This window comes from Scophthalmus maximus, chromosome 7 (assembly GCF_022379125.1).
Source record: "Scophthalmus maximus strain ysfricsl-2021 chromosome 7, ASM2237912v1, whole genome shotgun sequence".
Lineage (NCBI taxonomy): Eukaryota > Metazoa > Chordata > Actinopteri > Pleuronectiformes > Scophthalmidae > Scophthalmus > Scophthalmus maximus.
The window spans coordinates 24,489,791-24,505,384 of NC_061521.1; the positions used below are offsets into that span (position 1 = coordinate 24,489,791).

General features: G+C 46.7%; 2 protein-coding genes across 6 annotated transcripts in view; both read left to right on the top strand.

The window, feature by feature from the left end:
- Positions 1 to 302: 302 nt before the first annotated feature.
- tcp11l1 (t-complex 11, testis-specific-like 1) lies at positions 303 to 7,309 on the top strand. The gene is made up of 10 exons (XM_035642208.2): positions 303 to 641; positions 1,544 to 1,690; positions 2,779 to 2,911; positions 3,436 to 3,556; positions 3,736 to 3,956; positions 4,187 to 4,323; positions 4,663 to 4,841; positions 4,940 to 5,121; positions 5,273 to 5,445; positions 5,541 to 7,309. The coding sequence occupies exons 2-10, from the start codon at positions 1,555 to 1,557 to the stop codon at positions 5,762 to 5,764; spliced, it is 1,506 nt and encodes a 501-aa protein (XP_035498101.1). The 5' UTR covers positions 303 to 641; positions 1,544 to 1,554; the 3' UTR covers positions 5,765 to 7,309.
- A 2,225-nt stretch (positions 7,310 to 9,534) lies between these two features.
- The window catches only part of LOC118315974 (homeodomain-interacting protein kinase 3-like), a 29,768-nt gene continuing 23,708 nt past the window's right edge, over positions 9,535 to 15,594 (top strand). For 2 of the 5 annotated variants that reach the window (XM_047333171.1, XM_047333173.1), the window contains exons 1-4: positions 9,536 to 9,964; positions 13,085 to 14,091; positions 14,175 to 14,366; positions 14,457 to 14,638. In XM_047333171.1, the coding sequence (XP_047189127.1) occupies positions 13,087 to 14,091; positions 14,175 to 14,366; positions 14,457 to 14,638 (1,379 nt within the window). In that variant the 5' untranslated portion in view covers positions 9,536 to 9,964; positions 13,085 to 13,086. Of the gene's footprint in view, positions 9,965 to 10,740; positions 10,883 to 11,869; positions 12,023 to 13,084; positions 14,092 to 14,174; positions 14,367 to 14,456; positions 14,639 to 15,594 lie in introns of those variants that run through there. The other 3 variants (XM_047333174.1, XM_035643706.2, XM_047333172.1) reach the window with 3 other exon arrangements.

A 15,594-nucleotide genomic window follows, 5' to 3' on the forward strand; every position in this document is an offset into this window, starting at 1 on the left:
AATTTTATATATTGTACGACTGACAATATGTTTAATTTTGATCATTTAAATCTAATATGAGCAAGTTTTTTTTAGTTTTAGCTCATTTAGTATTTTGTTAAATATTATCTTCATTTGAGCTACCTAGCTAGCTTGGTTCAGTTGGTAGCTCAACATGCTACTTTAGCTAACCAAGCTATCCGGCTAGCTAACTAGCACATTCCGTATAATCTATATGACGTCACCCAAAAGTGGCCTATAACAGCTCGTGTGTGGGAGCCTGTGTGTGTATGCGCGCGCATGCGGGTGAGGGCTCGACTGTGACGTCACGTTGGCCCCACCCAAACCCGGAAGAGTCGGCCGGTTAGCAGCAGCAGCAGCAGCAGCAACAACAACAACAACTCTTCTTCTTCAGGGGAGGTAACGACGACGTGTTGTCCACAATGAAACAGCTGCTTCCCTGTGGAGAAGACGCTTTTTTTTCTGGCAGCGGTGAAATCTTGTGTCAATAAATGTGTGACGGTGTTGACGTGGCTCACATGACGGGGCTGTGAGGAGCTGTCGATTCTGGTTCTCATCGGTCGTGTCCACGCAGAGACCCAAGCTAACGTCACATCGGTTGAGCTAACACCACCGCTGTCACCGGGGCTAACGGCCACAAGGTGAGTTACAGTATAGTACAGTACAGTATAGTACAGTACAGTACAGTATAGTACAGAAAAGTACCATGATGCTTTGTTCTGTTTACATGTGTCACACTCAGTGTTACTATCGCACTGGCCCACTGATCCTCCCTCCTCTTCCTCTCCTCTCTCCTCTCTCCTCTTCTTCCCCTCCTCCTCTCCTCCCTCCTCTTCCTCTCCTCTCTCCTCTCTCCTCTTCTTCCCCTCCTCCTCTCCTCCCTCCTATTCCTCTCCTCCCTCCTCTTCCTCTCCTCTTCCTCTCCTCCTCCTCTCTCCTCTTCTTCCCCTCCTCCTCTCCTCCCTCCTATTCCTCTCCTCCGTCCTCTTCCTCTCCTCCTCCTCTCACTCCCTCCTCTTCCTCTACCCCGTCCTCTTCCTCCCTCCTCTTCCTCTCCTCCTCCTCTCCTCCCTCCTATTCCTCTCCTCCCTTCTCTGCCTCTCCTCCATCCTCTTCCTCTCCTCCTCCTCTCCCTCCCTCCTCTTCCTCTCCTCCTCCTCTCCTCCCTTCTCTTCCTCCCCTCCCTCCTCTTCCTCTCCTCCTCCTTTCCTCCCTCCTGCCTCTCCTCCGTCCTCTTCCTCTCCTCCTCCTCTTCCTCTCCTCTTCCTCTCCTCCCTCCTCTCCCTCCCTTCCCTCCTCTTCCTCTCCTCCATCCTCTTCCTCCCAAACCAGTCCAGATGATGTCATCATCTGTAAATCACAACAAACAACAAACACGCATCCCTGCTGTGCCTCTTTCTACATGAAGTCCCATCACATTACACTCAACGTTCACCGATGTAGTAACAGTGCACGTCAAGTTACAGGAAAATCCTTGTCACACCTGTCACATGCCATTTTTACTGCTCTTTGACTTCAAACAAACCCGCCTTTCGTCCCGTAGACTCTGTAAGCATGCCCAGGGAGGCAGATCACCCAGAGTGTAGAGGAGACAAGGAGTCGAAGGAGGAAGGGGGAGCGCAGGATGGTGCAGAGGAGACGGTGAGGAAGAGAAGTACTCCCGGCAGTCAGGTGGCGAACACTCCGCAAGGTGAGCAACAGGTTTCAAAACTCCAACACAGTGAATAACAAACATGCAGGCTTGTGCACGTACAGCTTCTTACTGTTGTGGCCTTTGCTGGACTGTGTTATTGCAGGTTAGAAATTGTGTGTTTAAGTGATTGTTTGTCAGGTGTGAAATAGGAAGAGAAGACCTTCAAACACACAGATGTATCCAAATGTTTGTGCCCACCTGAGAGACACTTACATGTTTTCTCCTCCTCATATTTTTTGGAACTGAAAAGTAAATAAAAATCCCTGCAGCAGACACCTGTTGACAATGAACCCCCTTTTTTTCAAATGTTAATGCCACTTTTTAACTGAACGAAAAAAAAAGAAAGAAACAATATTTATTTTTAGAGCTTGGACACTTCTTGTAGAACGCACAGAACTTGTCAGGTCTTAGTTTACTCATTATTACTCCTACGGCTCTGAAAATGAACATGAAAACTAAATATGTAATTTAGTCCAGTTGTACCTGAGCTTTTGCATAAAACTATATGTGAGATTATCTCCAGTACACACCTCAACGACTCACCTTGTCCATGAGGTCAAGTGTGTGACATGAGGTCTAGAGATCAAGTTGGCTTTCCTAGCCTCAGGGTCCAGCCACGTTTCAAGGCCCATGTTGGCACATCTACCAACGATTAGAGCACATTGATATAAACACTTGTCCCACAAAGCCAGAAACCCCAAAAAAGAATGTTTGGAGCAGTTGAATTCAGAATAGACACAATTTTTTTTAACTGTTATTTCTAATTATATGAAAAATGAGATGTGTAGTGCAGGAAACAAGTCCGTTTTTTATTCAGAATATCTGTGACTTCTTGTTCCTGCTTCACTTATGAGTCAGATTTTTTCTTGAAGCACATGAATAGAGACTTTGCTTTAAGGCAGGTGGGCTGAATAGGGAGCTTTGTGGAAACCCCGACGGCAGGAAGTCCACTTGCACCGCATTCACACTAAATCAACTAAAAGAACACGTATCTTTTAGCTTTTGAGAGTTAAGTACACACAGATTTATGTAATTTTCTTGGAATAAAAAATGTCTTATGGTGGATTTTTTTCCCTCCCTCACAGCCAGCCCTCTCAGGTTCGTGTCCAAGGAGGAGCTGATGGAGACGGCCAAAGGTCTCTCCAACATGGCTCTGGCTCACGAAATAATTGTCAACCCGACTTTTCAAGTCAAACCTACGGAGCTTCCTGAAGGAAGGTGAGATATTTGATTTCAACTAGGGGCTGCAACTAACGATTATTTTCATCATCGATTAATCTGTCGATAAGTTCCTCAATTAATCGATTAGTTGTTTGGTTCATAAAATGTCAAGAAATGGTGAAAAATGTTGACCGTGTTTCCCAAAATCCCCAAGATGCATTACAAATCGATTAACTGTTGCATCTCTAATTTCAATACTATCTAACTCAATGGGGGTCCGGACATTTTCCAAGAGTCTGTCTTTCACGTATGACTCAGACACCGAAAAATCTCTGGCGTCTGTGCGGAGCCTGCAGGAGGCAGTATTTTATGTTTACATCAACACGCCCCATTTTTCCAGAGTTTTTCCTTCCGTATTCTCACATGCGCTCACTTGGAAATTCTCCCAAAATGTTGCTACGGGGGGCTGGCGGGAGAAATTTCAGGGAAAACGTCCGGATTCCTGCTTAAGTGTCATTTGAGTCGCTGTTTTTTTTTTTCACCTGTTCAAGTAACGGTGCATCCTCTGCCCATGTCGACAGTTTTGAGCGCAGGGTGAAGGAAATCATGCAGAAAGCATTCTGGGATGTTTTGGAAGAGCAGTTGAAGGATGACCCGCCGTGTTACGATCACGCCATCAAGCTGCTCGCCGAGATCAAAGAGGTGAAGCGGGGATTTTCAATTCTACTCACTCTCACACTTCAAATAGGATCCTGTAGACAATTTTGTATTTTTGGCCCAATCGCAGGAGGAGGATACACAATATCCATCCCTCCCTCCTTTTAAGTCACCCTGTCTTTCCTGTTCCCCGCACATCTCTCTAATCAAACCTCCTTTTCCAGATTCTGCTGTCCTTCTTGCGCCCGTGTCACGACCGTCAGCGCTCCAGCATCGAGGAGGTTCTGGACCTGCCTCTGGTCCGGCAGCAGGCGGAGAACGGGGCTCTCGACATGGGTCGACTGTCCCAGTTCGTCATCCGGATGATGGGCCTGCTGTGCGCCCCCAGCAGGGACGAGGACATCGACAAGCTGAAGGACATCACGGATGTCGTGCCGCTGTTCAAGTAAGCCAATGAGAACATCGGCTCTGCATGTGCCAGGCCTCGGTTTATTTTTTTGAGTGTGTCGTCTAATTCCAAACCAATACAGTGCAGGAGTTAACTTGTTCTGGGCGCGACATCAGCTTAGAGGATGATAAGAGGCAGGTCCTCGATCTCAGTGCAGACTTAATAAAGAGCCAAATTAAAAGTTAGAATCATTATTCGTTGTGTATTTTCACCGTGTCTCCTCTCAGGGCGATATTCTCTGTCCTGGACCTGATGAAGTTGGACATGGCGAACGTGGCCCTGAGCAGCATCAGGCCCCATTTGATGCAGCAGTCTGTCGAGTACGAGAGGAACAAATTCCACCAGTTTCTGGAGAAACAACCGAGTAAGGAGGTTTTTTTTCAATCAATGACAGTAGTCCTTTATTGTTTTATTCATGCTGCCAGAATTAAAAAATTGGTCTGGAGGAACTGAAGTCAAGCATGGACCTTCATAATATGATATAGTATAATATAGCTCAGTGTTGTTATGGTTTTCTGGATCACAAACTGTGTGACACCACGTGACAGAAGTTAGCAACATGCTAGCGAAGTCAGTGGAGCATGTAGCAGCTCGCGAACTGGACGTTTCCACCGGTAGCGGGTGTAAAAAACCACAACAGGAGCTGGAAGGAGATTAGAGAAATTGAACTAATATTTTTATCCGGGTGGCCGTTGGTCTTTAGATGCCTTGGACTACACTGAGAAGTGGCTGGAGGAAGCGGTGAAATACCTGAGAGAGTCTGGACGGGATGGTTCCGGTGCCGCCTCCTCCGACCCTCCCCCACTCCTCCCCGTCGACATCCACAATCACGCCTATCTACGCCTGCTGAGGTGGGACCACTCCTCAGACCCCTTCCCCGAGGTACACGCCCTCAATCCTGAAGCAAGGGGCCTCTCGGTTATTAATTGCAATCTGCCACCATGAGCTGAGTTCCTACCTCCTCTTCCTCCCGACGACAGACCGTGCTGATGGACCAGGCTCGGTTCCAGGAGATGCAGCAGGAGGCCGACCGGTTGGTTCTGCTCTCGTCTGTGCTCCTCATCGTCTACACGACGACGGGCGAGGCCATCTCGGGCCTGCCGGGGCTGATGGAGACGCTCAAAAGCACGGTCAACGTCATGCTCGCAGACATGCACACGCCGTGAGTACAAACACTCACAGTAACTTTGCCTGTTGGCCTGAATGTGACAGCCATTGTATATTTTTGCTATATTTTCCACCTCTTCTCTGATGCCTTTGACTCGCGGCTGCTGCTGCTGCTGCTGCTGCTGTTACAAATCTCTGTCTCTAAGGTCTTTCAGTGCAGAGGAGGCCTTAGCCACCATCGGAGAGAAGCTGTGCGTCGAGCTCAGCCAGTGTCTGAGCCAACATGGCTACTCGCCTCTCTCCGCTGACCGGAGGGGCATTCTGATGGGACAGATCTCGGCCACCGTCCAGCCAGACAACACGGTCCACAAGTTGATGGGTAAAAACCACTCGACAACCTATCGTGACTTAAGAGTTAGAGAGCGCGGGCGACATTACGTGTGTGACTGAGAATTTTCTCTCCTCTCCTGCCAGACTCCCGGGTGCAGACCTACCTGCTGGCCTCCCTGGAGTCCAGTCAACACAAGAGCCCCCCTCCTCTCCCAGGAGGCCTGGCTCCGGTCGGCAGGGAGCTGACGGAGCTCGCCGTTCACTTCAGCCGCCTCGTCAACTTCAACAAGCTCGTCTTCTCCCCGTTCTACCAGAAGATTCTGCAGAGTATGCTGACGGCAGAGGAGGCGGGCGGCACAGAGACGTAAAAAAAAAATGATTCTGAGTATTCAGAGTAAATCCAGCTCTCTGCACCTTAAACTGACATAATTAGAAAAACACTGGCTCCCATCTCAGCTGCATTAACTCACAGTATCAAACCTCCGTCATTTTAATTGTGACCTCACAACAGTTTTGTTCAATAAACGTGCGTTCAGTATTACAGTAGTTATACAGCAGGTGTTGAATACTATAATGCTGTTCTATAATCCTCATATAATTTTTCAGGGATTAGGACTGATAACCTACACTCTTAATTTAATTTAATTTAATCCTATTATTCAGTAAGAGATGTCAGACTCAAAGGGCCTTTGTTGACGAGAATGAACAAGACAACAAATGACAGCATGCTGCGCGTCGTAGAGAAATACTGAGACAGTGGCTACAAACACACTTTAAACCTTAGGCTTGGAATTGAAATTATTCTTTTTCATGCTCATCAGATTAACCTGGTTATAGTGTCATAAAAGATATCTGGTACTCATTTCCTTCAGTGTATTACAAATTAAAACCCAACATGGTTTGTATTTGTGCATTAAAGGGGCAGTAAGCAGATTCTAAAGCGATACACGCTTTGTCAAAATCAGCAAATATTTCCTCACCGTCAGTTTCTCTGTCGCTTTTGTGTGAGCTGGAAAAAAATCTGTGTTTTTTGCGGCTCGACCCAGGCTCTGTAAAATCGTAAACTAAAAAAAATGGCGCGGACAGCCCCACACAACACTGCGAGTGGAGTTTGTTCACGTCACTCGTCGACACCCTAAGAGACGCGCTAGCGGGTTGCGCTGCAAGTCTGCGGTTTCACGTCCCGGCCGGAGCAGTAAAATCACAACAACAACAAAGAGAGAGAAACAAGCTTTCTCCAAAATCGCTTACTGCCCCTTTAAGAGAGAACGTTGCCCACCTGTAAGGCAACAACGCATATTTTGCAACCATTTCTTCAGCGCGCCATCGCTCCAAAAAACAAACTCCGTCGACCTTTTGCCTGGATGTTGAAAGCCTCTCTGAGGGTCTGAAAGTTTTGCAGTGCAGCAGGGGCCGATACCACGCAGAGTCTAAAACGTTATCACTACATTCATCCAAAGTGTATAAACGGTTGGATGGTGTGTTACTTAACTTTAAAAAAAAATGTGTCCCACTGAAATAGGAAAATAAACGGCGTGTAGATATTTTAGATCCACTGAATGAAAAAGATGAACATGAACGTGAGCAGACCAGAGTTGAAACTGTTGCTCATGTAAATTGTTACTGAGCTTTTGTACGTTGACTTCTGTAACATATACGTAACACCTCATTTAGACATTTAGAATATTTATTCCTCGACAAACCTTTTTTTGCTCTGGCTCTTGACATTTCTGAAGCGTATTTTTAACTTGACCACAGAACAGTTACTGTATGGCGGTCGTAACATCTCCTCACCACCGCTCCAGGCAGAATGAAGCTCGTTGCTCAAATGAATAACTCGCATTCATTAATTCCACAACACATGTTTGTGTTGAATGTTCTGACATACCAATAAAAGCATTGTTTGTCCCACACGACAGAATCTTGTGCTTCTTTAATCGAGACTTTGAGAGGCCAGCTGAAACTCGGTAATGTAATTCTTCATCAAACACTTATTTTATTGAAACTAACAAGATCATTTTATAATCTTTGCCCCGTGACATAACCATCTGTATAACTGCATTCTGAACATGAATGGAAAATGACTTAAAGGACCCGTCATTATCATATTTCTTAACTTTCCTTTTCCCATGGAGTTCACATATGAGAAGACAGGTGGTGCCAGAACTCAAAATAAAAAATGATAAAACTGGGGAGTTGTATTAATAATGTAATAGAAACTGAATATTAAATAAAGGATTAGCAGCCTTTAATGAAATAATTATGAATTATTACTTCCACTCCTCAGAGGTAGTTCAAAATGAGTGAGTTTTTATTAATGGCCAACAACATTAACGAAAAATTATTGGTTGCAAAGTAATGACTTGAGATTAAAAAAATTAAAATAAAGTCCTGTTCGTGTTTTTGCTTGAACCTGTCTTTCACAAACAAATTGAATGTGTTAAATGCTGATAATTTTTATTTGACTCATTAAACGATGCATATTATTTTTCTATATATTTGGTGTTATTTGTGTTTTTCTTTTTAATTCAGTTATTTTTATAAACGCCTACGGTTAAACGATAAAATATCAAACCTTTCTTTTTCATAAGGGTTTGATAACAACACTTTAGGAATCATTGCCTATATATATATATATGTATATAATATATACACAAATATATAATTATATATACATTTATTGGCTGAAATATTTATATCTAAATTTTTTAAAATATCGGTCGGGCTCTAATGAGACATAATATTTTTGATAATTTATTGGTATTTTTTTCATTATGTCTCATATATAAATGTTTTTTCATATGTATTAGATAAAATAGAATGCAAGTGTATTGTTTTCACATGTGTGACACCTGTAGGTATTTAGTTTGTTGATGTTTTTATTATCCTTCCTTCATTGAGAGGGACTCTGTCACTCCTGTTTTGAAAGGAGTTATGAAAATACAGTTATTTTTACTCCCCACACCTCTCGCTCCCCCTCCCTACCCCCTCTACCCTCCCTCTCCCTCTCTCCTCCTCCCTCCTCTCTCCTCCCCCTCCTCTCCTCCCTCTCCTCCTCCCTCTCTCTCTTTCCCTCTCTCCCCCCTCTCTCTCCTCCCTCTCCTCCTCCCTCCCTCTCTCTCTCTCCCCCCTCCCTCCCTACCCCCTCTACCCTCCCTCTCTCCCTGTCCTCCTTCCCTCCCCCCCCCCCTCTCTCTCTCTCCTCCCTCTCCTCTATCTCCCTCCCTCTCCTCTCTCCCCCCTCTCTCTCTCCCTCCTCTCTCTCTCCTCCCTCCTCTCCCCCCCTCTCTCTCCTCCTCCCCCTCCTCCCTCTCTCCCCTCTCCTCCCCCCTCTCTCCCCTCCCTCTCCTCCTCTCTCTCCCCCCTCCTCCTCCTCTCCCTCCCTCTCTCTCTCTCTCCACCCTCTCCTCTCTCTCCCTCTCCCTACCCCCCCTCTCTCTCTCTCTCCACCCTCTCCTCTCTCTCCCTCTCCCTACCCCCCTCTCTCTCTCTCTCCACCCTCTCCTCTCTCTCCCTCTCTCTCCCCCCTCCTCCTCCTCTCCCTCCCTCTCTCTCTCTCTCCACCCTCTCCTCTCTCTCCCTCTCCCTACCCCCCCTCTCTCTCTCTCTCCACCCTCTCCTCTCTCTCCCTCTCCCTACCCCCCTCTCTCTCTCTCTCCACCCTCTCCTCTCTCTCCCTCTCCCTACCCCCTCTCTCTCTCTCTCTCCCCTCTCCTCCCCCCTCTCTCCCCTCCCTCCCCTCTCCTCCTCTCTCTCCTCCTCCTCTCTCTCCACCCTCTCCTCTCTCTCCCTCTCCCTACCCCCTCTCTCTCTCTCTCCTCCCTCTCCCTCTCCCTACCCCCCTCTCTCTCTCTCTCCACCCTCTCCTCTCTCTCCCTCTCCCTACCCCCTCTCTCTCTCTCTCTCCCCTCTCCTCCCCCCTCTCTCCCCTCCCTCCCCTCTCCTCCTCTCTCTCCACCCTCTCCTCTCTCTCCCTCTCCCTACCCCCTCTCTCTCTCTCTCCTCCCTCTCTCCCCTCCCTCCTCTCTCTCCCCCCTCCTCCTCTCTCTCCTCCTCTCTCTCCCCCCTCCTCCTCTCCCCCCTCCTCCTCTCTCTCTCCCCCCCTCTCCTCCTCTCTCTCCCCCCTCCTCCTCTCCCCCCTCCCTCTCCTGTATCTCCTCCCTTCACATTCCTCACATGCGGAGAAGCAACAGGCGGGTCGTCGTCGTCGTCAGTAGCTAACAGCTAACAGCAGCTCTGTCGCTCGCTGCCATGCAAAAGTTTCCAAACACGGACCGTCGTCTCGACTAGACGCCGGAAGCGACGCGCGGCGAACCCCCCGCACGACCGTGGACACCATGGCCCCCGACTGGTGTTCGTAAACAATATCTTATTCGCCGCTTGTGTTTTTTTATTCGGGCTTTTTTCACAAATGTGCGAAAAGTCGCTCGGTCGTTGAACAACAAGATGGCAGCGACGACGACGACGACGACAGCATCATCGGTGCAGGACTTGTCCGCGACGCGGCTCCTCGTTGCTCGTCTGTTCCTCGACGCCCTGTGTGACACGTTCCACTGGTCTGACTGAAGGTTCGTCACTTCGACCGACTGCTAATGCTAATGCTAATGCTAACTCCCCCCTGCCTGTTAATGTAGCGCCGCTGGAGCGACTTAGCTCGGCAGCTAGCTTAGCTTAGCTTAGCTTAGCTTAGCTTGCTAACTGTTGCGCTAGCCCCAACTTCAGCTTGTTTCCCCCTTTGGCAGAACCGGTGACAGCGGCGAAGCTAACGAGCTAATGGACGAGTGGTGGAGACACCCGAGGGGTTTGGTGAAGAGAATATTCTTTTTGTTCTTTTTCCTTTTTAAGAGTTTGACAAACTTTATCCTCGTGTTTTTGTGACAATATTTTTGACGTTTTGAGTTTATAAAGTACAGAGAAAACCTCAAAAATGCAAGATTTTGCCTCACAACAACAACAGATTGGCTAGTTTGTTAGTTAATTATACACGTATATATGTATATGTACGTGTATATATATGTATATATATATGTTTATATGTATGTATAGTGTTGGACGAGCCATTGTTTAGCTTCCTGTCACTGACAACATGAGTTTCAACAGGTGTCGAGGCAGGACTCGCCCTCGAACACACTCCTCCCATGTGTTAACTGTCAACTAGATTGATTGGCAACAAGTTGTGTGTACAGCTGGTGTTCCTGTTCGACACACACACACACACACACACACCCCTCAACACATACACACCTCAACACACACACACACACCTCAACACACACACACACACACACACACACACACACACACACACACACACACACACACACACCCAGCTCATTGCCATGACTCTCCATTCCAGGTTTGGATCTTGTTGCCCCCCCTGTGAGATATCAGGAAGCCTAGTTTGGCAGGACAGAGCAGGAGGCATCGCAGCTGTGTCTGTGCAAGTGTTGCCCCCCCCCCCAGATTAGATTTAGTCTTATTGCCAGGTAGGTAACCACTTACAAACCAGGATTTTTTGGGGGTGTTATTAAGGTGCATGTCGCAGTCAACATATATACACATAATTAGAACAAGAATATAGAATAAAATAACAAAAAATGGTAATAAAATTATAATTACGTTAATAGAACGTGTAATGTCCATGAGGAAGGAAGGAAGGAAGGGAGGTGGTGGTGGTGGTGGTGGTGGTGGTGGTGGTGGGGGTCCTGGGCCTTGTTGATGACACCCTGGCAGGCACAGGGTGAAATCATACCGCACCAGTCACACCGGGCCATATGGCGCTGGGTCTTTTCCACTGTATTGTAAATCAGTAATTTTGACAGTCTTGATATTTGTCAGGCTGAAGAAAGTACTTTTAGCCAATGCATACACTGCTTTTTATTTAAAAATACTTTCTAGAATACTCTGTTGGCTGCAATTTGCAGCCCCCAAATTGCAGAATTATCTGATTTATTCCCCAGTTAGATCAGTTTTTGGACTACACGAAGAGTAATCGACAACCAAATGAATCGCCAACTATTTTGATAATCGACTAAAGGAGTTTTTTAGGAAAAAAATAAGTCATAATTCTCTGATTTCATCATCTTAAATGTGAATGTTTTCTGGTTTCTTTGCTCCTCTGTGACAGTGAACTAAATATGTTTGGTGTGAGGACAAAACAACATTTTTCATCCTGGGGTTTTGGGGAAACACGATCAACATTTTCCACCATTTTATGACATTTTATGGACCAAACAACTAATTGATTAATCGAGAAAATAATCGACAGGTTAATCGATAATGGAAATCATCGTTAGTTGCAGAATATATCACAAATCAGATTTCTGTCAAATCAACTTTGTGTCAGATGTGATTTTGCTACTGCTACATTTAAATCAATTTCCCCACATTTGAAAGAACCGTTTGATCATAACGGGGATTGTTATGCGCTACGAATCACCAGCCCCACGAGTCACGAGCAGCGGAGTGTGTTGCATTGTAATGTTGACGCGGCGGCGGCGGCGGCACACCCCTCCGCCTGTCTGAGCCTGTATTTGACAGCTTGAGTCCGTGAGAAGGGCCACTGGCTCTCGGCAGGCGTTTTTTCTCGTTGAACAGAACTTTGCGCCTGAGACGGCCAACTTCTCGTGAGTGTGTTTTATATGTTTTGGTGTAGCCTGACTGACTTGTGTAAACCCAGTCAGGATTATTCAGGATATTGTGGCTGACGGGGCCTTTGCCTCTTGCCTGTTTTATCACGGTGTCGTGACTCGCTGCAAGAGGAAGGAATGTCCCTTAGAAATAGAAACACGCGTTGGATGTTTTTTTAGCATTCGGGACTGGAAATGGTGTTGAATCTGTGAGCAGTGGGACACCACATGTTTTATTATTTACATAACATGTACATTGAATATATCACAAAGCTGAAATCTTTTGACTTTTGCCTTTTTCACCAAAAAAAAAAGCAAAGAAGAAGTAGAGGAGCTTGGCAGAGAGTGAGCGAGGAAGTTGGACACTAGCTTTAGCCCCAGTTAGCACAACCGCTTTGTGTGACCGTCCCATCGTCGGCATTCCTGTCTGCCTTCTTTACATTCAACAGTTCGTGTTTATGTGTGCGTGTCTGTTCAGAGGAGGTTTGTCGGAGAAAGTGGAAGTGCGAGTTATGTGGAAGTTTGCGTCATGTCACGTGTGAACACACCACTTGTGTCTCATGGATAATTGTTCCTCAGAATTTAGTTAATTTAGGTTTTTATGTGAAGCAGATCATAAACTATTGAGGATATTGCTTGGCCGGCCATCAAATTTAGGAAGTATTATTTTGGCTTCTTTTCAGATGAGGATTTATCAGCTGTCATGTCAGTGTAATAGGTTCATGTATATAATATCACCCATCGTGCGCCATGATGGTGTATCATTTCCCCCCGGGGTCCTGCTTGCTTTGCTGTTCCACTTTGTGTGAAACTGACCCGCCGGTGTTGCGTGCAGGGACAGGCCAGCAATGCAACGGGCTTCCCCCGTCTCCCATTACAAGATAACCTGTTCTCCCTTTTCCCTTGAGCGTGACAGGAGGGCTTAGATGCATATTTTTGCTTTGACAGCTTTTTGTGCCTGCTTCATTTAGACTGCAAGTTGTGTCAGCTTTGCCATATGTGTTACCAAACGGTACATGTGGTTTGTGTTTCATTTATCTCCTGTTGTGTTTTTTTTAGGTATGGCCTCACAAGTCTTGGTTCACCCACCACACCTGCACTCAGCTCAAACAAGTGCCTTAGGAACCAGCAGAAGTGCGACCAGCAGACGCGCAGGCAACGCCCACCGCAGTAATAATAACACCAGCAAAGCCTTTCAGCGCCGACCCCCACCCAAGACCTACGTGATCGGCGTCAACTACGGAATTGCCTATCCCAACAACGTGATCCCGTCCTCATCCGGCGCTGACTCAGCGAGGCGGCACGGGGCAGTTGAGCCCGAAGAAAGGGAGGACCTACAGAGAGCGGAGAGTTCTGAGCGACAAAGAGAAGCTGCAGCAGGGAATCAGATTTGCGTGTCTCTCTGCCACGGTGGAGGCCCGCAAGAAGTGAGGCCTCGGGCGAACAGTGGTGGAACTCCATCATTGGGGGCAAGTTTGGACTGCGGGCTACTGAGGAGGGGCGAGGAAGAGGAGCGCATTAACAGAGGGGGGTACGTTAATCCAGACGCAGGCACCACTCAGAGATGTGAACAACACACGGCAGGTGAAAGTGGAGAACAGCCGCAGGAGAACGACTGCGTCGGAGCCATGCAGATAGTGGAGGAGGCATCTGCTCTACCTTCACTTCCTCCCTCTGCGGCCATGTTGCACACCAGCTCTGGGAATAACGCAGACACTGTTAGAGTAGTGGGCAGAGGAACGCTGGCCGCCCAAAAAAGTATGGTCAGCGGAGCGACGGACACGGGGAATGGGGCGGACGCGGCCAAAATCAGGCCTAATGGTAGCACTGAGGCGGCAGCGGTGGCAGGGGCTGCGGTGACCAGAGCTGGATCAGGGGACGGAGACTACCAGTTAGTCCAGCACGAGGTGCTGTGCTCCCTGAAGAACAGCTACGAGGTGCTGGAGTTCCTCGGACGCGGCACCTTCGGCCAGGTGGTGAAGTGCTGGAAGAGGGGTACGAACGAAGTGGTGGCGGTGAAAATACTGAAGAACCATCCGTCCTATGCACGTCAGGGACAGATTGAGGTGAGGATTTGTCTGCTGGAATGGTCTCCTAGATGCTCGTGATTGCTTCGTGATCTCTAAAATGAACCTTTTATTTCCCCCAGGTGGAGATCCTGGCCCGGCTGAGCAACGAGAACGCGGACGATCACAACGTGGTGCGCGCCCTGGAGTGCTTCCAGCACCGCAGCCACACCTGCCTGGTGTTTGAGATGCTGGAGCAAAACCTCTACGACTTCCTGAAACAGAACAAGTTCAGCCCGCTGCCGCTGAAGATCATCAGGCCCGTTCTGCAGCAGGTAAAGTATAAATGATCACATTTAAAAAAACGCAGCTTTCTCCTTTGGGTTGTAGGTGTAATTAGCTGTCATTAATTCCATATTTTGCAGGTGGCAACAGCCTTAAAGAAGCTGAAGTCTCTGGGCCTGATCCACGCCGACCTGAAGCCGGAGAACATCATGCTGGTCGACCCCACCAGACAACCGTACAGAGTCAAGGTCATCGACTTCGGCTCGGCCAGCCACGTCTCCAAGGCCGTGTGCTCCACGTACCTGCAGTCCAGATACTACAGGTGAGGCCTTGAATCTCTGGTTCAGTCACTAAAAAAAATATTAGAACCCGCTTTGGATCAGTTTATCTTCTACTCTCATCGCTCCTTGGAAGGAGAGTAGAGAGTCCAAACTTGTGCTGCTCACTGTAACTTATCAAAAGAATGTTTTAATTCCATGTAAATCAGTGGCTCGGATTAGGAAAATTTATCAGACTGGCTTGTCAGTGTGGAAATTACTACAGTTTCTTTATTACTCTGGTTTCCAGGTCTCAGATTCTGTATTTTTGTAAGCACAGTCTTTAATTTTGCACCAAATTTTCGTTCAGAAACTTATTGGTGTCAGTATGTAAGAATTAGGGATGCACCGAATGTTTGTTTAATATTGAAAATGTTTTAATGTTTTTAGTGACGCGATCAAAAAGCTGCCAGCGTGCAACAAACATTGGCATTGGCAGTGTGGAATTTTATTTTATTATGTTCTAATTTATTTATTAATTTAAGTTATATTGTGCTTTGTTGATTTAATGTCTGCTGAAATGTAATGTGTTCAGTGTTATATATATATATATATATATATATATATATGTATTGTACTTTTGTAATTGTTTTTTTCCCTTGAAAATTAAGGCAAAAAAGTACATTTAGGCTATTTAATTTATGTATTGGGGAAAAATGGCAATTGTTCGTTATTTGGTATTATTTGGTTTCGGCCAACAATTGTCATTTCAGTGCACCCCTAGTAAGAATGCTATTTTGTGCTGTAAATTGATTTACAGTTTTTATTTTAGCTCAGGCTAAAGGCAGAACACACAGTGGTTGAGTGGGTGGGTCACATTATACCACTGACATGAAAGAAAACTAGTACTACACAGGTGAAAGTGAAATGCTTTTCATTTTGATAACTTCTCGGTTTTGTTGTGAGAGAAACCCGAAAATAAAAGTTGATCAAAAGTAAGAGTCGCTCGCCACGGCGAACA

What these genes read in the sequence shown, in the direction of transcription:
- tcp11l1 (XM_035642208.2), top strand. Translation starts at nt 1,555, where the DNA reads ATGCCCAGGGAGGCAGATCACCCAGAGTGTAGAGGAGACAAGGAGTCG. An exon ending in ACGGAGCTTCCTGAAGGAAG is followed by an intron (nt 2,912 to 3,435) that starts GTGAGATATTTG and finishes CCATGTCGACAG; the next exon opens with TTTTGAGCGCAGGGTGAAGG. An exon ending in GTTTCTGGAGAAACAACCGA is followed by an intron (nt 4,324 to 4,662) that starts GTAAGGAGGTTT and finishes GTTGGTCTTTAG; the next exon opens with ATGCCTTGGACTACACTGAG.